The sequence below is a fragment of the Belonocnema kinseyi genome, chromosome 6, assembly GCF_010883055.1.
Source record: "Belonocnema kinseyi isolate 2016_QV_RU_SX_M_011 chromosome 6, B_treatae_v1, whole genome shotgun sequence".
Classification (NCBI taxonomy): domain Eukaryota; kingdom Metazoa; phylum Arthropoda; class Insecta; order Hymenoptera; family Cynipidae; genus Belonocnema; species Belonocnema kinseyi.
In genome coordinates this window covers 96,678,693-96,702,817 of record NC_046662.1, presented here as the reverse complement: position 1 = coordinate 96,702,817, position 24,125 = coordinate 96,678,693, and the positions used below count along the sequence as shown (strand labels likewise).

General features: G+C 33.3%; 1 protein-coding gene and 1 pseudogene across 1 annotated transcript; both read right to left on the bottom strand.

Moving 5' to 3' along the window:
• Positions 1–333, bottom strand: part of LOC117175511 — a 13,799-nt pseudogene extending 13,466 nt beyond the window's left edge.
• An 896-nt stretch (positions 334–1,229) lies between these two features.
• On the bottom strand, positions 1,230–23,896 carry LOC117174949 (transcription initiation factor TFIID subunit 6-like). Its single transcript, XM_033364412.1, has 9 exons — positions 23,625–23,896; positions 23,106–23,310; positions 22,713–23,031; positions 22,229–22,632; positions 13,026–13,229; positions 12,453–12,635; positions 10,041–10,260; positions 9,567–9,874; positions 1,230–1,624 (listed from the first exon to the last, which is right to left on the bottom strand). Exons 2-9 carry the CDS (start codon positions 23,301–23,303, stop codon positions 1,535–1,537), a joined length of 1,926 nt encoding a protein of 641 aa, XP_033220303.1. The 5' UTR covers positions 23,304–23,310; positions 23,625–23,896; the 3' UTR covers positions 1,230–1,534.
• Between the last annotated feature and the right edge of the window lie 229 nt (positions 23,897–24,125).

Here is a 24,125-nt window from a genome sequence, read left to right as displayed (position 1 = left end):
AGCCTTGGAGGAGATTATGTTGAGAAATAAAAAAAAAAAATTCTTAAAAACGTTGTTTTTCTTGGTCAGGCCGGAAACTTATCAATCCACCCTCGTAAAAGACTTACATTGAGTATCAGCAAACTTGATCCTGAACGAGCTTGATTCTGCGTTCTTCATAATTAATATCTTCTCTTGATATATTATCCTTAGGCCTCCAGCTCATGAACCATAACGGCCCGTATGAGGCGTTGACCAATCATAAACGTTCCGCGGAAACAGTGTCACTCTCACGCCGAACTCAGCCGAAGTGTTCGAAATTTTTAAGTTCTCGGCAAAAGGCGTTCCATTCATTTCGAAAGTTGTCAAACACATGAACCGGATGACCGTAACTTGGAATGACCGGAACACTAATCACAGAGCACCTTTGACAAGAAGGCGCTGTTTCGTCTTGTCGAAAGTGCTCTGTGATTGGTGTTCCGGTCGTTCGAGGTTACAGTCATTCCGGTTCACGTGTTTGACAACTTTGGAAATGAACGGAACGCCTTTGGCGCGAACTTAAAAATTTCGAACACTTAGGCTGAGTTCGGCGCGAAAATGACACTATTTCCGCGGAACGTTTGTGATTGGTCAACACCTCATTCCGGACATTCCGAGATCCGGCCGTTTTGGTGCATGAACTGGAGACCTTAGTTTTAAACATTACGATAAATTGATATTTAATATGGTCTCATGATTTACGAATTTGTGACTCCTAACCAATCAATGCACATGTGCATGAAACTTTTAAAGAATTTAAAAAAATGATTTTCTAATGTTTTGTTTTGAAATTGACATTATATTATTTTTTACATTAATACATATTTAATACTAATTTATAGCGTAGCCCGATAAAGGCCTTCTTATCTGTTTCTAAACAGAATTGTTCCTTTTATGTAGCATATAATAATAAAATGCACCCTTGGTTTTTGCAGATTAAAAAAAAACATAATTTGAAGGTTGATTATGTTCATTCATATAATTGAAAAACGTTCAACAAATTTAAGAAATTTGCAACAGTTTCAAAACATTTGAATGAAATTGATTCTCTTCATTTCATGATAAAAAATGGGCAAGTCTTTATTTCTTATTTTCCCTTAAATCTATTTTTACAATATATGGTGCTTATGTTATATACAATGACCTATGAAATACATATTAAATTTCATTTAGATTTCCTATGCAATTTCAATCAAAATCTGCTTCTTACATTTTAATATCATAAAATTAAGATTTCTATGCAAGCGCATAACAGAATACGTAAACTCATAACATAATATTTGCAAAGTAAAGAGAAAAAATGGCTGTTATGAGCCTCTCACAGCCTTTAAGTCTATAGAACTAAAAGTTTTTTTGTTTTTTAAATAATCGATGTTTGTCAACAATATAAGTTTTAATTTGCCGTAATTATTCGAGTAAGATTTTCTATGAAGAAACAAAGGTGTCCTTTCTATAAACTACAAATGCAATACTTACTCGCAGTACTATTAAAAATCAAAGATTAGATTAATCACTTTTACTGAAATGAATGGTCATCCAATGGGTTGTGTGTGTGCTCGACATTTTGTTGCGTAACGAAAATTTGCTGCTGGGCCCCCAATGCCGCCTGTAAGAAAATAATAAAGGCATTGCATTAAGTTCATTTATGAACAAGAAAGCAGAGAGAACTAAATTGAAAAAAAAACTAAATAAAATAATTCAAAGAATATTTTTTAAACTAAAACTGCTGACGCTTATGCCCAGCAATGAAAAAAATTATTTATTTTACTGTACGGAAAATAATATTAAACAGAAAGTGGAAGTGGTTGAAAACTGTCCATGAGTTATTGTAATATTCGAGAATCTGCGAGAACTTTAGAGAATATTTCGCAATATTATTAAATATTAATTAGGAGGCAAACTCTGATTTTCGGACCTTCTGCAATGCTCCAAGGAGCATTGATCAGAAAAAAAATCCCACTCATTTTCCATGTTTACAAATTATTTTTCCAATCATTTACATTTTCAAATTCAAACCTTCAAACACTCGGCAATTTATAATTTGAAGCACTTAAGTAAAGTATTAAATTAACTGACAATATCCTAATCTCATCAGTTACTTGATTTAGTCTGTGGCTATGATGTATAACCGGGTTCACCCGAGTATAAATTCTGAATAAAATATAAATAATAATAATAATAAGATGCCGGAAGATTTTGGGCGATGGAGTCGCCATATCCAAGAGCTCCAGCTCTTGCAGTCAGCCACGTTGCATTGGGCTAACACCCCAATGCAACGAAATATGCAGTTACATCACCAGTATTGCGCAGTGCCCACCATAGTAGGCCTCTCTCGGATGGAGGCATTGATTCAGTTGGAAGTGGCAATAGGACTGAACCGAAGGTACGACCAGGCAATGGCCCCGGGAAAATACAAGAACATAGTTTTAAATGGTCCGACCAACTTAGAAGCGACATCCTTACCTGTTGGCAAGGAAGCTCACCCGCACGAAGAGGATACATGCAGAGGTTACAAGAGGGTTGGCTCAATATGCTCCCTGCTTAGGGAAATAGAAGTAATGATACTTCTGTAGGCCTGAGTAAGACTCGCGAGCGTATTGCACAGCTTCAGTTCAAAATTAAAACGGCGAGATGGCATGCATCAAATATTCAATGCGTGATTAGCTACATAACATCAAATAAAAAGTTCACTTCAAAAGTTAAGACACTAGCTCCAAACTTACGGAAATCAAATCACACGCTGAACAAGTGTAATCTGTTGACGATCAAGCAGCATTGAACGCAAAAAATAAGAGCTCTTTCAACAGCCAAAGAGCGCCTTGAACGACGAGTAAAGTGGATTCAGGAAAATTCCACCTTTTCTACTCATTCTTCCCGTCTGTTCAATAAAACGCCATGTGCTGTGGAAAATCCGCCTAGCCGAGAAGAGATTCAAGTCTTTTGGGAACAAATATATAGAGATACTCATAAGCTAGATCAAGAAGCTTCAGATTTCACTCTTTCGTAACTTTTTTCCAGAGGCAACTGTTGCATCGATTAGAGGAGTGTCCACTAATTACCGCTGATGAAGCGAAGAAAGTTATCGCGAGAACTAAGAACTTTTCAGCTCCAGGGCCAGATAAAATCAACAACTTTTGGTGGAAGAAGTCCACTTCTACGCACCAACATCTAGCTCGTATATTTACTACTTTCTTAAACGGAGAACCCATCCCGCAGTGATTAGTGAAACGACAAACGGTGCTTTGTCTCTAAGACCTGGGAATTGTCAAGTCCAAAAAACTACCGGCCCATAACTTGTTCAAACAATAGCTACAAGCTATTCATTGACATCCTCAAAGAGAGGATATTAACATCTATCGAGTCGGTATGGAGTGCAATTGCTGAACAACGCGGATGCAAGAGAGGAATGGCTGGTTGGCCAGGGTTCTATCAGGTATCAACGCAATCTGTCCATGGCTTGGATTCACTATCGAAAGTCATTTTATAATACGAACCATGAGCTACTTATCAAGCTCCTTAAGTGCCTGGCGGTGCATCCAAAAATAGTACGATGTATGAAAGAGCTTATGCTCTTGTAGCGGACAAGATTTGTCATAATATGTGACAAAAGACAAGTGACTACCAGATATGTCACGTATAAGAGGAGGGTCTTCCAATGAGACTCTGTAAGTCCGATACTTTTTGTATCTCCCTCTTTCCTCTATCTATTATGCTCAGAGGTTTTTTGTTCTCGAAATTTATATGGCCAACCGAACAGAAGAGAATTTAAGATCAACCACCTTTTATACATAGACGACCTTAAACTCTTTGCCTCTTCAAAACTGGACCTTAAAATCCTTGTGACGGCGGTAAGTAGGTACTCTAAAGAAATTGGCATGAGCTTTGAATTGGACAAGTGTGCCTGCGTCAATCTATACAAAGGAAGACTAGAAAATACATCATCGCGTTAAGATTAGGATCTTGAACTCATAGGTGGTAATACCATTCAACATCTGGGTAATGGAGAAACATACGCATATCTTGGAATATCGCAAGCGGAAAATCAAGATGCGTGTGTGTAAAAAACGACCCTTGAAAAAAGGTATCGCAAAATTCTCAGAAAAATTTGGGCTTTCGAATTATCTGGGAAGAATAAGATGCAGGCAACCAATATTCATATCGTTCCTATACTGCTCTACACGTTTGGTGCAGTAAAATGAAACTTCGATGAGTTACAGCAACTTGACCGAAGCACACACAAGATGACACGCTCTAAAAGTGTTATGTTACCATCTTCGGCATTTCTAACGGGTTGATCTATTGCCCGTCTTACCATACGCTCAGGGGTAACTGGAGTCCGTTGTGGAGAAGAATCAGTGTAAGATTTACTGGAATTTCTCATTTTCCACCACTCGACGTATCAATGCTACAAAGCCTGATATTGTTCTCCAATATCTGAAGACCAAGATAATTTACGTGATTGAATTCTCGGCACCAGCCGATGGTAATATCACGGCAAAAGAGGAAGAACAACGGGCAAAATATCAAGCTCTTCTATTCGAGCTGAATAGGCTATACCAAGACAACAAAGTCCATCTTGTGGTTCTTATAACTGCCTGCCTCGGAGGTATGAAAGCTTCATTTCTTAGCGAACTCAAAAAAAAATCCCGGCATACCAGCATCAGGCTTAGTCCATCGCGAGTCAGATGCAAAAGGATCTTCTTCAGGGATCACTTCACCTGGTCGTCCTAACATTGTACAAAGGTTGGCAGCTCTAAAAAAATATCCAGAGATAAAACCTTCACCTCCAACTATATCCGTCTGCCGCGTAAGGAAATCCGGGGCTAGAGACGGCACTCTAAGGAACAGTGTTGTACGAAGTATTTTGCGTAAATTTGCCGTTCTTGCTTACCTTCTAAGATAGAAGGAGCAGGAGTAGAGGACGTACACGTTCCGGTTACGTCGGGGTTGGTTTTTTTATGAAACGATGATCGTAGATTCTGGAGCCTCCAAACTTCTCATTAACCTTTAGAGGACGAGAAAATTTCCGTTCAAATCAAGTTTTCATTTGACCAAAAATTTATGCATAATTTCAACAGAAAACTCATTTCAAGTCCCCGACTTGATAGGTGGTCGATATATCGACCACCCCCATCCGGAACGTAAAGGCCAATATAAAAAAAACTTCTTATGATATTTCAGCGTTATAGTTTGGTATACCCATATTTTTTTATGCGATGAGTACTAAAAAAATAGTGGCAAAAATCTTAACATCATTCTTGACCTCAGAATGACGGTTTTCTTCCTACCAAAAGTGCAATGAACTTTAACTACATCCATATAGGTGAACGATGCCTTCCTAAAATAGAGTTTTCAAAAAAAAAAACTAGTAGCTCTATCGAATTTTATAGAAGAAATACTTTGACTTTCGCTCTTAGCATCTAGATGAATCTATAAACCGAGTTTTTAGTCCAAACAAAATTTTTTTTGACCTGAATTGGACATTACCTGAATTGGACATTACTGAATTTGAAAGGAATTCAATTACGTAAATGTCAACTACTAATCCTTGCAATTTAACATCCTTGAAATTTAAAACAATTTTTTGAATCCAGAAGGGTCTAATTAAAAATTGATAAATTACAAACACTATCAGCTTTAAATTACCTATCTTAAAAGCATTCAATTTTAAATGCTTCCAAAAGTTAAAAAGTGATTCCTTTGTAAGTCCTCAGGCACCACCGAATCGAGGGTCTCTAAATTGATTATCATTAGGAACATCTAATTAGCTTTTTCGTTAGGTGGCTATATATATAAAGGGCTAAATAAACACCGGATAGTCCCACTGGGAGCAACCGTCATCAAAAAATGACACCGACCCCCAGTAGAACCGCGGTAAATCACACTTATGACCACGTCTCACGACCGTGAGATGGTTGGTCACTGGGCACGATGAAATCACAACGACAGGTCGGCGAAACCCTCGTGTGTCTTAAGGACACGAAGCGATCCAAGGATGACAGCTTTCTGCATCCATCTCGCAAGTGCCTTTGCATATTTTTGGCACGCTGATATGGGTAAGGTTACGAACCAGTGATAGCTTCATACTTCCGAGAGCACCGATCACAAGGACAATTACTTTAACCGAATATTTTTGGTATAGTCGTCGCAGCTCGCGTTTGAGGTCTTGATACCTCTCCTCATTATCCTTCTTCTTAACAGTGATGTTTTAGTCGGCCGGACCCGAGAATTAGGCATTTTCAATTTCTCATCAGCTAACTTCACATCGTTGAATGCCGAGGAGAAAACAATGTACCAAATCTCCCTCGGAGCGTTCGGCAGGGCAGGGTCGCGGCACTATTAGGGCCGCATTATGTCTGTAGAGATATTTAGTTCCCGCGGGGGTGGGACAACCAGATAGTATATGTTCTAAGTACTCCGCGTGTGCATGGCATGCTTTGCACCTATCTCTGGGAACTTAACATAAAATGCGGTCGCGGTATACTAAGGTGGAAATTAAAACGTCCTGACACGCGAAAATCAAACCCTCTGTACCTAAATTAAGCCCGGATGATTTGAAAAAAGCAAAAGTTTGCTCTTTTGACAAGGATTGTTCTTCTACAATTTTGTTAAAGTTTCCGTGCATTTTCTTGTCTAGTAGCTCTTGGCGGAATTTTTCAACCTCTACTTCTTTCACCACGGCATTTAGAAGTGAAGCTTTTTAAATAGAGCCATGCACTTTCCTCACTTCTGATATTAAAATTCAGGCCAAGGGTCTCGACCGCCTGCTCTGCGGCTTTGTAAAGGAACGCTCCTTTGCCAATCATCTCGTGGTTCCTGACCATTTTTAGGATAGGATCTCTACAATCCGCAACGATGTAAGCTGTACTTAGAACAATTCGATTATGAAGAGCCTGGAGATTCAGAAGTCCGCATCCTCCTGGACGCCGTGAAATGTATAATCACGGAACAGAAGAATTAATATGCAAGCTCTTATGCATATGCATGATCTTACGTGTGGCGATGTCAAGGGCCTTAAGCTCGTTCTTCGTCCATTGAACTATCTCAAACGAGTAGAGAAGAATTGGGATATATGTGTATATGTGTGTATGTGTGACTGTATGTATCTACTGGAATCAAAGAAGGTGTCGAGAATTATTGCGCACTAGCCAAAAAGAATGCACCGCAAAATTGTGAAGGGGCGATCGGCGCGTCATTTTGTCGAGGCTAAAATTTATAGCTCGAGAAACAATAAAAACGCTACAATTTCAAGAAGAGGAACACACGCAGCATCTCTATAGAGAAATCGATACATTCTAGAAACTGCTGAGCAAAAACACCCTAATTATGTAAAAGTTGTGGTCGCTCTTCTAAATCCGCAACCCTTCTGTTCACCTATTCAACTCTACGAGTCTTGGGGTTTCTTCTTTCGTGTTCGAAAGTATTGTGCAAGTGAACTCTGGGTACTCGTGAGCCTATTTCCAAGATATTGGAATCAGTGCTTTTTGAAATAAACCAAGAAAAAATTAGTCATTGATGTTGCATTCTAGAGACCATTCCCGTAATATACCAATTTTGGATTACCAACTTGGACCCACCTTAGATTATTCTCATACATGGTGGCTATTTTAATCACATATAAAAATTCTCGGTCATTTCCCGTTTCGCAAAAATTTTTCACGGTCAATGATATTCAAAAATTTGAACTCGAAAACTAAAAATTTGTCCATTAGAAGTAATAAAGACTGAACTGCAAATAATTTTAAGCAATTTTAAACTAGAAATATTTAAAAAATGAACGATTATATTTTTGTTCTAAACTGAACACTTTAAAAGAAAAGTTGGAACTACATATTTTAAATTCATTCAAATTTAAAATTATTTTTGATATTTCTTCAGAACTTCTACACAGCTTTTAAAATGATTCGAATTCTTTTCAATTTTTTTAATTTTACGAATTTATTTATTAATTCTTTATTTTTTTAAATTATTTATTAATTTATTTTGTCGGTATAAGTAGACACTTTATCTACATTTTTTCAAATAGAACAATTCAAATTGAACCGTTCAACTTTTTTTGGTTTTGAATATCTAATTTATAATTACTGATTTTACATGAATGATCAAGTATTTCTAAATATTGAGCAATTGTTTTTTTTTCTTAATAAAAAATTAAAAATTTTCAAATTTCAAACTAAATCAATATTTTTAATTTAATAAAAGCCTTTAATTATGAACATATTTTAGAATTGAAAATAGTTTATAAGTTTCAATCAGGCGCTTACATTTGGTTTTTATCAAAAGTTCTCGATTTCAAACGCTGAATTTTAGAATTCTTTAAATGAAAAATGTACGCTTCAAAATTAAAATCCAAAATAAAATATTTGTATGTGAAAGATTTTCGAACTACGCATTGCAAACTGAATATCATAAATGAAAAAGATACAAATTCAACTGATTATTTAAAAAACTGTTGAAATCAAACTTGGACATATTTTTTACTGAAAATTTGTCAAATTTCCGGTTAAGAAATAAGTTCACCGTCATTTTCCGGTTTTATTCCGGTCTCATAAAATTCTCGGTCCAGCGGCCCCCCTGTAATAACACGTCGATAATTAAACAATCCAGGTGAATTACTAAATTATCTGTATCCTCCTTTCAACTCCTATTTTCCTACCGCCTAAATAGACCTTTTCTCCTTCCGACTCTGATCTCTTTCTTGACCTACCCCGATTCTTCGTTCTCTATCATATACTCAAGTTGTGGGCCTTGTTTCAGGATCCCCATTCGAGAGAACGACTTAGTCTCCTCTACGCTTCCAGAGACATGCTAAAATTTATCCTTGTAAATAAAAGGAATTAATTAATAAATTCTCAACCTAAAGCCTGCTTGACGTTCCTTCTTCGTGTTTTTGTCTATTTAAATAAATTTCACACGATAAAACTCACTATTTTTTTCCAGTTTGTTTGGTCTAAAAGAATATCTCGTTCATTTCCTGGTTTCCCTGTCCAATGGCGACCCTTTTTTTAACTTCAAGTGCGCTATTTTTGCATTTATATATTTTTTGTATATCAAAAATTAAAATTAAATATAAAAAAAAATTAATCAAGTCAAATTTAATCATTAATACAATAAGTGAGATGTTAAAATGACATACTTCAGAGCATATAATTTATTTCTTGGATGAATCCTTTATTCCAATTCTTCGACGTTTCGAAAACTGTACGTTTTCCTCACCAGGACAGAGTCGTTAACATAAAAAGTTCCACATCATATCATAGTCGGGTAATATTATGAATCCTAATTCACCTTTTCTCAATTGTTCTTTGAGTTATCTTCATTTTATATTGATTAGATGAATAAATTTGATTGTGTGTAGTTTCTTAAAGCCATTATAAATCATTAACAAGATTTATAAACAGTATTGAATGTAAAAGATAAAAACTTTTGTTTGAATTTATGTCATTTTAACATATCAACTCCTTGTATTAATTATTAATTATTATAATACTCAGACAAATAATATAGCATTCCAAGGAAAATTTAAAAACTTGTTGTTTGGCATTTACCTGAGACACGGTTGTTGTGACACAATGACTGCTATTGGGCATGCACACCATAACTACCTTTGGAGCTGGGCTTTGTACATATGGTATTTGCTGACCAGGGACACTTTGAGTTATTTTTACTTGTGGTGGTTGTTGGCTTTGTACATGCTGCTGCTGTCCAATATTCTGAGAAATTCCAGAGGATGTCGGAGTTTGCGGACGAGATTGTAAAATTACATATTTTCCCGTGGAAGATGGGATACTACTTCGTCCTGGGTTCAACATAATGGAACGGGTCGGTTGAGACTGTCCTGGACTTAGACTCGAAACTGCAATATATTGTGATAAGTGTAATTTCGTACAAATATTTTCAATTTCTATATCCTACCGAGATCATTAAAAGAAAATGCTATCTTTTAAAATTATAAGTAACTTCTGATATTTTATTTCTATAGATTTTCTATGAACTTCTTTGTACTATTTTAATACATTTACCTGTTTGCGCAACAGTCTTCCCAGTATTAATTGCAGACTGATGTTGATTTGTGTTCAAATTAACTGTTGTTGAGAAATTAGTTCCTGCAGCAGCTGGTTGCGCTCGTGCCTTAGCAACTGCAGCGCATAAGGCTGGCCCAATGTATCCAAAATCTTCTTTGTACTCTTCAACAAAATCAGGAGATGGTCGAACTGTTTTCAAGACCGGAGCTACTGATTTCTTCAAATATTGGTAAACATACGATTAATTTAGATACTGTATTATGTCAGCTAGAGACAGAATAGGGTGGCCAACAACCCCGGAAGAATCGGGAGAAAACCGGGAGAGAAATATTAGACCGGGAGATTTCCCGTATTTCATATTCGCGCGTTTTGTAACTCTTGAAAGTTCCCAACTAGAAGGTATATAATTTTCAAACTATTTAGAATAATTAAACTTTAAAGATTCACAATATCTTTTGCAGTATTTAAAATTGTGCAATGTGGAATGGTGAAAATGACAGTGACTTTTGATTTGACAAAATCATATCTTTTAGATAAAAAAATATATCCAATATTTTCAAGTGTTACTTGATACTACATTATATGATACTTAATAATACAGTGACACTCTTCTATAGCGCCGATTTTAGGTCTATTTGAGTTTGAGTATTCTTTATGTTAATTTTTAATTTTCAATGTAAGATCTTAAATTGTCCGATTATCAGTTAAAGCTTTAGACAAATAAATCATTTCAAATGGAAAAATATTTTTTATTCGAAAATTTTTGAAAGAATAATAATTCTAAAAGAATATTTGAAGTATAAAAAAGTTTTAATATCGGAATTTTTTGTGAACAAGCTTTTTTCATTTTTAAATCAAGTTCGAATTCGTTTAAGTTTCAACGATCGGGAGTAAAAATTTATTTTTATTTTGAACATTTCCCATTTAAAATTATTATTTATTTCGAAAGGTTTTTTGTAGAATAATTTTATTCATTTTTTATTTGAGAAAAAGTTGTCTAAACAGATCTAATATTAACTTGTAATTTGATTTTTAGCATTTTGACATTGTCATATTTCCGAAATTTTAATTTAAAATCATGCTAGTTTCATGATTCTCACAAATCAAATTAAAATTGTTTAATTTTTAGCACTTTGACTTAGAGATCATACAGTTCAACACATTTTTCTAACTAAATTGTGCAAATCGTTCGTATATTTTTATGTTCAGACGCTGGCAATCCGAAATTATTAAGGGGGTCTCCTGTTGTAAACAAACAAAATTGATTTTTTAAACTTAACCTGTCAGAAAACTCTCTGTGAACACCTCTAAAAAGTTTCAGCTCTGAATTCCAAGTATTTCAGAACATGTAGCTAGAAATACACGGACGTGCAACTTTAATTGTTTTTCATAATTAAAAAAAATATATATTAAAATTTTTAGTTAAAATTTCATTTTTGGGTTTAAAACGCGAAAAAATAAATTTATTTTTGGTTTTCACTCGGTAATTAAGGTTCATATAGCGTAAAAAAGCATATAAATTTTTTAAAAAACTTCTGTTTCAGTTGAGAATTACGGAGGCTATCTTGTACATAATCAGACCAATTCAGCAGCGACACGCTTCAGTTCACTTTGCATCACTCCGCCAATTTCTAACTTTTTCAAGTTTTTTTTAATATTGTTAAAAAGTTTCCTCAAATATACCTTTCAAATAAACTTGAATACTGGATTTTAAAGTTTGCATATTTTTATGTTAGTAAATAGAAATTCAGAGACAGGAACGCGCGATTTGCGCCCGTGCATTTACTGCTAGTGTGTAATAAAACGCATCTCTTCATTTTCCTTTCTTAGACACAAAAATTTCCTTATCCTTTTTATCATATTAATTACAGTCAATCTTTCTTGCAAAAAAGTTTGCTGACTTTTATCGACTTCCGCAATTGATAATACACAAGAACGCCTATATAAGAACAGTTTCGGGGGTTGCCACGCACTGGCCTTGAGACTAAATCAGTCTGTGGAAACGTAAACAGTCTATTGTTAACTTGGGGCGACCAATTGTCTACACTGTCACATGGCTGTAAAACTGCATGGACCAGCAGTTCTTGGAAGGATTAAATCAGACGATCCTATATAGGCGTTCTTGTGTATATGTGAAAAAACTTTACGTTTCGCAAAAAGAGTTAATTTTTTTACAAATCGGGAAAAATCACGAATATTTATCGAGAGAACCGAGAGAAAGTTGGGACAACAAAATTTTTAAAATAGTCACTCTTATGACCGCTATGGAATTACGCATACGGACATGTATGCGGTCACAAGACGACTCACCGGGCCATTTTTCAACTTGAAACTTCAAACTTAAAACCAACCACGAGAGCCCTTTTCATATGGACACCTATATATAGAGAATGTAATTAGGTTTCTTACCAATAACAAAGTTTTGATATGACCGACAGCATTTCTGTCTGCAGTGGAAAACCCAAAAGTGTCTGTACTTGATTCAAGCCGATCTGATATTGTCCTCAATTTTGGCACAACCAATGATTTCACAACCTCAGGTCCCAATTCGCAAAGACCAGCAATTGCGCCATACAAAGATGCTAGAGGTGTCTAAAATAATATGTTATTGATCACATTAAAATGAAAACACATTTATAAATCAAAGTGTATTCTGAGTTTCATATATAACGATGTATTCTAGTATGTCTTAGCTTTAAACTGAATAATAGTCAATAAGCAATTTATAACTTCAAATGAAGGAAAAATGCTGTCACAAAAAAATTGTTTTAGAAAGCTTTTTGCTCTTTCGGTTCATTCTTCCGCCGCAGAGAAAACTCGTAGTTTTTATCCGATTTTAATCAATTATGAGAGCTCATTTTGTGTCTTTTAAGATTCTCTACGAATATCATATTTTGGATTTTGTTGAATTCATGTAACTTTTTTCTCAAATAAGAAATTTAAATTTTCTTATCAGCAAGGAACTTTTATTTACTCAAATACCTGGTTAGTTTTTGATAAGGCTTGACTAAACATCCGAGTGACTCTAGTTTGAAGATTATTGGTAGATGTGTTAAAGTTTTTGCAAATTTGCGACATCACACGAGCGGCGAAATCTCGAAGTGCCCAGTGATTATCCACTTCAGGTCTCATACAAAGTTGCTTAGTTACTATGCATGTCACCACAGAAGGTACGAGTTCATGGAGCTGAAATTTGAATGAAATTATCAATTTGATATCTAAATACTGGTTGAAAGTAAAATTATAATAACCAGGGTGTCTACTCAAGTTCTGAACAAATTATTCTCACAATTCCAGGTACCTCTAGATTTGTCCATGTATTATTTCTTTACATAAGGAACCATTCAAGTTTTAAGTATCACATTTTTTAAGAAATTCTGACCCTACACCCCTTTAAAGTACACTACCATCGGGAATTGTCGGTACGACCAGCGCGAGTACCATTAAAAACCACTTACGATTTTGAAACATGATTACTCATTCAAAAAAGGAGCGAGAAGCTAAAGAGAATATATCACTTAATAAGTTTAAAAAATGCAAGAATTTATCCAATTTTGTACTTTAACTTCAACTTATGGCATGACCTAAACAAATTATAGACAAAAATCTGAAATTTAGATTTCAGTCTTTGAGGTCTTATTTTTAATTAAAGCCAGTGAAACATTTAAAAAATCTTACGGTAATTATCGTACTAAAAGTAATATATCTGAAAAAAAGTTTTTCTATGATTCTAAGAATCAAAATATTATAACTGATGTCATTTCAAATAAAAAAAACATTATTTTTTATGAAAAACGTTAGAAAAATCTTTTTCTTAAGAAAACATTTTTTAAATGAATAATTATATTTTAAGATTATTCAGTTATTTGTAAAATTGGAAAAAGTAGAGCTGTAGAGAATGTTTTCCCGGAAAAAATAAGCGGTCATTTATTAAAGTGCAACATCTTTATTTTTCTGCAGTTATTTTTTATCCTATATACTATTTTTATGGAATTTAGGTATTTTTAATCAAGATTAGGTTTTTTGTTGCGGTTTGGCACCTTATGAAAATAATTTTTTATATAAATTGCTTATAACATTGGGCTAAAATATTAAACTGAACATTTATGTTCGTGAAGTGTATCTTTAATTATTCTGATAGATAACGACTTCTCATGAGTCTTTTCTTCGAAAAAAATTTGTATGCTGTCAAATTTTGACGTTTAATTTTTTTTTTAAATAAATGTATTCAATAGATTTTTTGTACCAATTTGCAGAAGGTTATAAGCATGTTTGGAAAAAATAAAAATTTCCACCCCATTTTTAAAAATCAAAAATAAATTTCACTTTTAAAAATTTTGAATCTTTCTAAAAAAATTCCTAAATAATTTTATCTTTAAAAAATGCCTTCTCCTTTGACAAAATTTACTTTCATAAATTAAGGAACGTAGTAATTTAATTCATTAGCAGTATCTCGAGAATCCGTTAAGGTAATTGTCATGTCAAAGGTCAGATATCTGAAAAACTAGTTTTTCTATGATTCTAAGAATCAAAATATTATAACTGATGTCATTTCAAATTAAGAACATTATTTTTTATGAAAAATTTTAAATTTCAAAATAAAAAAAACATTAATTTTAACCATGTTTTATGCAATTGAATTTTTTCTGACCGTCACTTTTTATCAATTTTTGAAAAATGATTGCATTTTAATCAATGACCGCTTATTTTTTCCGGGAAAACATTCTCTACAGCTCTACTTTTTCCAATCTTAAAATATAATTATTCGCTTAAAAAATGTTTTCTTAAGTAAAAGATTTTTCTAACGATTTTCATAAAAAATAATATTCTTTATTTGAAATGACATCAGTTATAATATTTCGATTCTTAGAATCATAGAAAAACTATTTTTTCAGATATCTGACTTTTAACACGACAAATACTTTAACAAATTCTCGAGATAATACTAAAAATGTCCAAGCGTGTCTGCGCCGAGTTTGATTCGCTTAAGGGCATGCTCTTCGGTGACCACGTGGCCAAACTAGTCCCAGGTTATGAGCATTTTTTTTGTGTTCACACGGATTAAGATATTGTGTTTACAATTTTACAGATTCAATAAAAGGGACTAAAAAACCTTTGTGTACATCAATATGTTTATAATTTGAAAACAGTTTATTTATAAATTGATGAAATAGGATATTACCATTCGAGTTATAGCACTTTGCAGATTTCGTAAAGACATCGTCAGATCATACGACTTATTTACGATATCGTAGACACGTTAACGGCATGGACATAGGATGTCGTGAACTTGTCATAAAGATGTCGTAATGATGTCGCAAAGACGTCGCCAAACTTTGTGCCCACTGGGTAATCTATCATTATTTTTGGAGCATTTTTAGCGATTTCTATTGGAGTGAAAAAGAAACTTTGAACGTTGATAAAGTCAAGATCACGTAACTAAGTTCGTTCATGAAATTTTTGTGTAGAGAATGAAATGATTTTCATTTTTTTGGTCCTAACTACGTCCACACGGATTGAGATATCGTGTTCAGGATTTAGAAAGTTATAAAGAAAACACTAAGGAACGTTTGTATACATCAAAATGTTTATAATTAAGAAGAAAGTTTTCTAGTAAAATACTACAGGAATAGGAAATAAACTTTTCACGTCGATAAAGTAGATGCCTCGATTAAAAAAATCAAGGAACATCTTAGAATATGATACTCGAAAATCCGTCCGAGTCCTATCTTGAGAAATGTGCAACTGCAGAAAATAATTAAAATTTTCTAATGGTTATATATTCTTGTGGATTTTTTGTACTGGTGTGAAACAATTCTAAGAATAAAGATAAAATTTTGCACGGGGGCGAAAGACAAAGCGATTTCGACGCTGAGTGCCGCTGGTTAGTTTACTGTCAACAATACTTATCAGCTGATCAATTCAACGTCAAGAATTATAGAAGTTGGTTGGAAAACTCCGACGAGTAAATTTTGGCACATTGCTGGTGTTTCCAATTTGAAATTTATTTTTTATTTTTAGGACCAAAAAAATGAAGATTATTTTACACCAAAATTTCATGAACGAACTTAGTCACTTGATCTCGACTTTATTGACGTTCAATTTTTTTTTCTCCGCTAGAAATCGCTAAAAATGCCGAAAAAACAATGATAGGTTACGCGTGTGCAGATACTTATTTATTGATTTGCAACGAATGTGCCAATTTTATTGCTTATATTAATTTTTTTCAAGGTTTAGACGATTTAGTATAAAATTGGTGTCAGTGCTCAATATGAGCAAATCAAAAAATCTAAAATGCATCAAACCAAAAATGATATGCGAGTGACGAGATGTTATATTTCCTACAGTATCGGGATATCGTGATTGATAAGAACTGACTCCTAATTTAATTTGTCATTAGGAATTTCAAAATTTAAACATAAAAATTCTTCAGCATAATAATTCACGTGATTAAAAAAAAAAAGAATATTTTTATCGTTTGCATTTTTAACTTGACTATCTCGTTGTTGTTGCAATCGTTTCCCGTACGTTTTTATCAATTGTTCAATAAAACAGGCGTCATAACAGGAGGAAGCTTTCAGAATTTAAATAGTGTGCTGTTTATCTTTAAAAAACTCCTAATTTTTATGTAACCTTGTTCTATGTAAACATTCGCACAAATTACTCCAACTGTTTTTTTCCGTCCGTATTAAGGCGGAAGGAAATATTCGAATTATTCATTAGCTTTCTGTTATATTGAAGAACACATTCGAAAAACTTATAATTAATACTTACTTTTCAATCAAACATTCGCGCCACAACAATTTTGGAGCGCTGTTGAAACGAAAAACTACGCAGACTGTGAACTCCCGAACTAACAAGCCGAGAGTAATGTTTATGCTCGATCGGCCATAGATGGCGACATGCGTGACTATATAACGCTTAAAGAACACGAATACGTAATAAAATAACTATAAAATCTATATAAAAAATACCTTTAATCCATTCTAGAATGTGAATAAACTATTACTAGTATCATATACTTTAAGATTACAACGGATTTACCTACAGTATGTGAGCATTCGCACAAACTGGGCCACTCGCCCAAAAGGGGACATTTACCTTAACCAATGTATTGATGTATACAAACGTTCTTTAGTGCTTTTTATTTTATCTGTCAAAGTTTAAACACGATATCTCAATCCGTGTGGCCACAGTGAACACCAAAAAAAAAGTTCATAACCGGGAAATTGATTAGTTACCCATTCAGTTATCTCTTTGTGAATATTTAAATTGTATTTAACTAAATTTATTTAACCGTTGGAAAATTTAAAAAATAGGATAAAGTGTACAAGAATTAAGCTATTAACTTATCAATAATTAATGTTTGGTGCATCAGGAAGAAAGTTACAAATATGAGAAGCCAACAAATTTTACCCCCTCCACTTTGATAAATATTTGTACAAATTAATTCATTTTTTGTATGAGAAGTACCATCCAATAGAAATATAACTTGCCCAATTTTTGGCCCCATAGGACAACTTAGATTTTCGGGATGGATACACTTAAAAAATGATGCTCCATATTTTCCTAACATTAGTGAAAATGATTATACGATATTCATAAAAATACTATCAAATATATGGGGCATAATTTCTAATGTATACCCAGGCTGAAAATCAAATTGGCCCTATCAGACCGAAACTTGGGAGAGTTATAGTCCTATTGAGTGGTACTTCTCACAAAATTATTTCAATTAGACAAATATTTATCAAAGTGGAGGGTGCGTCAAAAAAAGTTTCACCTGAAATATTTTCGATGCATTTTTTAACATTTTCAAGAGAGTCATAACAATGTTTAAAAAATAAATAATAATTTCATCCTCATTTTTAAAAATCAGAAATGAATTGAACTTTTTTCAAATTTTGACACTTTCTTGAAAATATTTTACAAAGAAAGCCGAGGCTTTTCCTGTAATACACCTAATTTTCAGAGTGGAATTTTTATTCGTATAGAACAATAAGTAACCAGATGCTGTGATAGCTCTCACAGTGAAAGGAATCGGGAATTTTAGTGTTCATAACCCACTACATCTTACAATTCTTTACCGCTTTTGATATTTATTTTAATGCTCAGGATTAAATCCTGTAGAATTTCAGGCTTGATTTTTAAAGTTCACTCTGTAAAACTTATTATTTAAAACAAATAAAACGTCAAAATTTGACAGTATACAAATGTGTTTTTTCCGAAGAAAAGACTTATGAGAAGTCGTTATCTATCAGAATTATTGAAGATACACTTCACGAACATAAATGTTAAATTTAATATTTAAGCCCACTGTTATAAGCAATTTATATAAACAATTATTTTCATAAGGTGCCTAAGCGCAACAAAAAACTTAATCTTGGTTAAAAATACGTAAATTCCATAGAAGTAGTGTATAGAATAAAAAATAGCTGCAGAAAAATATAAATATTAAAAATTTGTATTGCGAATAACAATATTATAAACAAACTAAAAAAATTGAGTATTTCCCATTGGGAGAACATTATTTTTTCTGCTAAACCATGCTGCATTTATCTCAGATGTTTATATTCCATCAAAAAGGTGTGTCACTAACCCGCAATTGTTATTTTTATTCATAATATTTTTAATAAACAGTCATCTATATCAATTCTACGTTTGAATAAGGCTTTTTTCATCATTATTTTAATGCAACTTCATAGTGGCATTTAAATAAGTGACTTTGGTCAGCAATTCTCAACTAATAGTATTATTAAATAATAATAGAAAATGTTGACTTTTATAAACAATACATATAAACGAAATACGTATGTTTCTATATTATTTCGCCCTGCTATAATATTTTATGAGAACGTTTTCTTCCTTTAATGTATCTCATAGGAATTATATTTTAATTTGAATTCTTCTACTAATTTTATGATCTTTGTTTCAAGTTCTGCTGTATCTTTCTTTCGCTCTTGTCTTAAATCGGCAATGTACAGATCAGATGACTCAAATTGCTTGTAAATTAAAAGTTCTATTGTTGCTAATCGATAATGCTTGTGTTGCATAATAATTTCTGCAAAGTGAATATAGTAAATTGCAAAGTTATTTACTTTTAATAATTTAAAAGAATGCATTTTTGCTTAATACTGTTCTTGCATTATAATATTTTATTATTTATTATAATTTATTCACATATATTAATAATTTAAAGATGCTCACGGTGCTAGTCACTTCATTTATATTTTGTTTTACAGAAATATCTCCACATAAGTAGAAGCGATGAAAAAGTCGCTCACTCCCATAGAAAATATAATTTTTATTAAATATTTTGTTAATAAACCACAATTTTCTATTATTATTTGATAATAATAATATTAACTAAAAATTACTGACCACATCAGTTATTTAATTCCAGTAACAAGATGCATTAAAATAATCATTGCAACAAAACCGCTTATTCAGGCGTAAAATTGCTGTAGATGACTGTTTTTTTGAAATATTCAGAATAAAAATAACAATTTCGAGTTGATGTCACAACTTGTTGATGAAATATAACCCCTGACTTACCTGCAACATGATTTAGCAGAAAACAACATTTTTGCCGGCGGTTGTTTTCTATTCTAAATAGTAATCCTGCGAGATATTTAGGGGGTTTAAATCAAGATACAGTTTTTGAAGTGGTTGAGCACCTTATGAAAATGATTGTTTACATAATTTTTTTATAACAATAAGCTTCAATCTTAAGCATTTCTACAAAAAAAATCTGCCCGCTCCGCGGGCACATTCTCATCGCGCGCGACGGTTGAATCTCGCGCTCGAACATAATTACACCTCGCGCTTCGCGCTCGGATATTTATTCTTTGCATTTGGAATGCTTGAAAAAAACTTTATCAAAAAGATCTCTTTTAGATGGCAGTATTTACATGCATCTTCATATTCTGATTTGTCTACTTAATTAAGTGTAGTCAAAGATTAAGTTTCTCAAAGCTTTGTAGGCTTTGAGGTACACATTCTCATCGTGACACTCGCTCTGCGCGCTCGTTTTCCGACAGACATTTGTAAACAGGTTTCGTGGGATTTTTTTTCTCTTAACTTTCGTCGTTTTTCCACACATTTTTTAATATTTTTTTTCAACGTTATTTTTCACGAATGAAACAAAAAGTACGCGTCCTATCAAGAAGTGATTTTTAACGAAGTTGTACATCTTTTTTGGGATAACCATTTTTGTTAATTCATCTTTTTTCATTTCCTACATAGTTTATCCACAAAATGGAATTTTTTATTTTCCATTATTTTTTGTGCAATCAAAATTTGAATTTTCGATTTTTGAAGAAAATCCAAAATTTGGTTATAATAATCTTGTAGGGCTTTCGAAAAGAAATAATTTTCTTATTTTGACTATTTTTCATATCGTGCGTTTTTCGGCTTCAAATTTCGATTTTCGGTTGATTAAAAAAATGTTGAAAACGCTATAACTCTGAGAATTTTTTTTTATCAAAAAAAGTCATGAGGATAAATTGTTTGTTCTTTTTAATACTATAAATATCCCTATATAGAATTTTCAAATTCAGAAAAAATTGGTCTCAAATATTTTTAAATGCGCTCACTTTTTGAATTTTTATCAAAAATAGCTGGTTCACGAACTCGTCCTTTCTTTTAGGACCTAAAAAAAGTGTGCCAAAGATGAATTTGATTCGTTCATTTTTTCGAGAGTTATCGTGTTTACGGACGGACGGACAGACAGACGCCACCGTAAAAACCTGATTTTCGGATTCAGGGGGTCTCGAAACGTGGAGATCCATTGAAAAAGTGTGATGTCAAATTTCCGACAATTCTAATACTTTCTCAATCATAAATGATGAGAATGTAAAAACGTCGAAAACGGTCAACATTTATAGCCTATAGTAGTTATGAATAGTAAATTCCCGATTCCTCGCAGTGTGAGCCCTATCGTTGAATCTGGTTACTTTTCTTTCGATTATTCAAAGACGAATTAAAATTCAATTCCGAAAAGTAGGGGTCTTATAGGAAAAAACCTGAACTTTCTTTCTAAACTACTTTCAAGAAAGTGTCCATATTTTTAAAAAAATCAAATTTATTTTTGATTTTCAAAAATAGAGGTGCAATTTTAATTTTTTTCAAACATTGTTATGACCCCCAGAAAATTGGTAAAAAAAATCTATCGAAAACATTTAAGATGGAATTTTGTTTGACACATCAGGAAGAAAATTACAAATTTTTGCAAATAAGGCTTTGCATCAGAAGCCCAAAAATGTTACCCCCTCTACATTTATAAATATTTGTCCAAATTAATTAATTTTTAGTGTGAGAAGTACTCTTCAATATAACTATAGCGGGCCCCATTTTTTGCTCCATAGGACAAACTTGATTTTCAAGATTACTACAATTAAAAAGTTATGACCCATATTTTTCTAACATTAGTGAAAATTATAATAAAAGAAGTTTAATCTAGATAAGCATAAATTTACGAATCAAATAAAAAAACATTTACTTAATTAATACATTTTTTCAAATTTAAGAACGCTTCTTTTTAAATAATTCCTTAAGACCTCTAAAAATCCGTATAAATCCTGTAAAACCTTTTTAAATTTGATTAAATTACTAGAAGTCTCTTAAAATCTTGTAGTGTCTTGAAAAAATTGAGGTTTTCTAAAAATGTACTACATAATATCTGAAAACTCTTAAAATATAGAAAAATCATTTAAAATCTTTAAGACCTCTCGTAACCTTTTAAAATTGTTTGAAATGTCTTGAAGCTTTTTTAATCCCTTGGCACTTTTTAAATATGTTAAAAACTCATGACATCCCTAAAAAGCTTTCGAAATCTCTTTAAATTCCGTAATTTTTTTGAAATACTTTATAGTTCTTCTAAGCATCTTTAAATTCCTTGAATTCAGTGGAAATTTTTTTAAATCACTGAAAATCTTTCAAATCCTCGTCTACAGTGAAAATAATTGATTATTGAGTAAAAAATATAAAACCTTACACACAAAGAGGGGTCTGGGGGAGTCACAAAACTCTTAAACATACTTAAAATAGGGGAGAAGGGGGTCAAAAATTTCAAAAATAATTCATAAGCAATTAATGTATGTGCCCTGACCAACAAAATTCTCTGATATTATCAGGTTTTCCAAATGAGTCGACACCCTGGAAACTAAGTGTAGATTTCTACTTACGTATTTTTCTAGATAAAGACTTTGATTGTCCAATAGTGCTCTCACCATGCGCATAAGATAAATGAGAATAGGAAGATGATTTTGAACTACGTTAACTCGCACTCCTTCCGCAATAAATGTGCACATTCGAGCAAGCATTTGGTGCAAGCCTGGGTCAGCAGAAAGAGATTGCAACGCCTCAGCCCGACGGTCTTCGATGGAACCCACACAGGCCTCTGTTATTTCTTTGTAATATAATTGCTGTTCCGCGCTCAGTTCGTGTTTTGCTAATTGCTTCACTTGAACAGTCTCCACGTTTCGGAATTTCTGAGTTTTACTGCCACCACCTGGCTTTCCTTCTCCCATATTTTGACTTGAATTGTTGAGCTTCCTCGTAGGGTCGACGCTTTCCAATTTTTGGATGTCTGCAATAAAATAATTATTATTCCGTAAACGAAAGACTGTTTTAAGTATCAAGCAGTGAATAAACTGTATAAATCGTTACCTTTGGAAATGGGTGGAGGATTTTCAGGAACAGTAGGTTGCACACCATCGACACACAGCCAATGAGCTCGTAACTTCACTTCTAAAGGTAATTTGGGCCAGTTTGTCCCACCGGATGCCGACATAATATCGTTAAGATCAATTTCTTTCTCTTCTACGAAATGGAGTTCACGACCACCACCAGACGTAAATCGAAAAGGTATGTGATCTTTAGCAAGGAATCCATAAGTTGGTTCTATATTTTTAATTTTTAACGCGTAATCAATGTCTTGCGTGGACAAACATTTTCGCTTTCCGTGCCTCATGAATTTTGCTGCATCCTTTAAAAGAAAAAAATATATGTAGACAATATTTTACATAAAAAGAATGTCTCTTCATGAAAATCATATGTAACCTGTATAATTTCTTTCAGTTTGTAACTGACATCTTCTGCCAGATCTTTAGCAGCTTCATCTGGTAAAGTTCCGAGACCGATACTCTCAGCTATCACTTTGATTGACTCTTGGGACAGTGTTGTTCCATACACGGATTCATTTTCACTTACATTGAGCCCATGTTTTTCTGACTGACCCATATTCGGAAAAAGTTTCATTTTTGACCTTTATAAAAATAAGAGATATATGCAAGTGTAAATAAAACTTTTGAAGTAGACTCCGAATTTACGACTTACGACCACAGGGCTTTGAACTATATTCTAACCCCTATTATCACAGAGTTTTACGTTTAACCGCATTAATTAGCTTCAAGTTTCTTCTTACATAAAAATGTGTTTATCTTAATACATTATATTCCATCTCTTGGATATCATGCACTCATACTACAGAACCAATGAAGAATTGTTTACAAAATTATAAATAGATCATTCGAAGGGACGTAAATTTGAGGAGCGATACGTTTTTTAGCGTTTACTTACCTATATTTATATTTGTTTCAGTCTTAGGATCAAATGCGGAAAGAGAAAAAATCTTTCTACCGATTTTTTTTAATAAATGTTGTGTTTTTTACACCAAAACATAAGATATTCTACAACGCTACGCAGCACTGCACACTGCACCCACAGATCACTGCACCAATCCAACATCACTGCTGTAGTGTAGTCACTCAATGCAACTCTACTCAACTCTACTTCACCGACTGACCGCCGTCAGTCGTCGGCGACTCGCTGGAAGACTGTTGGCAAGCCAATCTTGACCATAGACCAACTTCACGCGTGTGAAATTTAACATAAAAATGCCCAGGGATGTGCAGTTACGCCAAAGATATTATAAACGTAGATGCGGTACGAGGCGTCGGAGTGGGGAATTATATATATGACATCACATTTTCTGCCCTATCGAGGTGCTGCCCTCATCGTACTACGAAGTCGAATTCTTGTTTTCTCATTCTTCGTAAAATATGACGGTAAAGCAGTAGA

Coding starts and splice junctions, on each gene's coding strand:
- LOC117174949 (XM_033364412.1), bottom strand. CDS start 23,303: ATGAAACTTTTTCCGAATATGGGTCAGTCAGAAAAACATGGGCTCAAT. Junction 23,032..23,105: donor AACTGAAAGAAATTATACAG/GTTACATATGAT, acceptor TTTCTTTTAAAG/GATGCAGCAAAATTCATGAG. Junction 9,875..10,040: donor GAAGACTGTTGCGCAAACAG/GTAAATGTATTA, acceptor AATATATTGCAG/TTTCGAGTCTAAGTCCAGGA.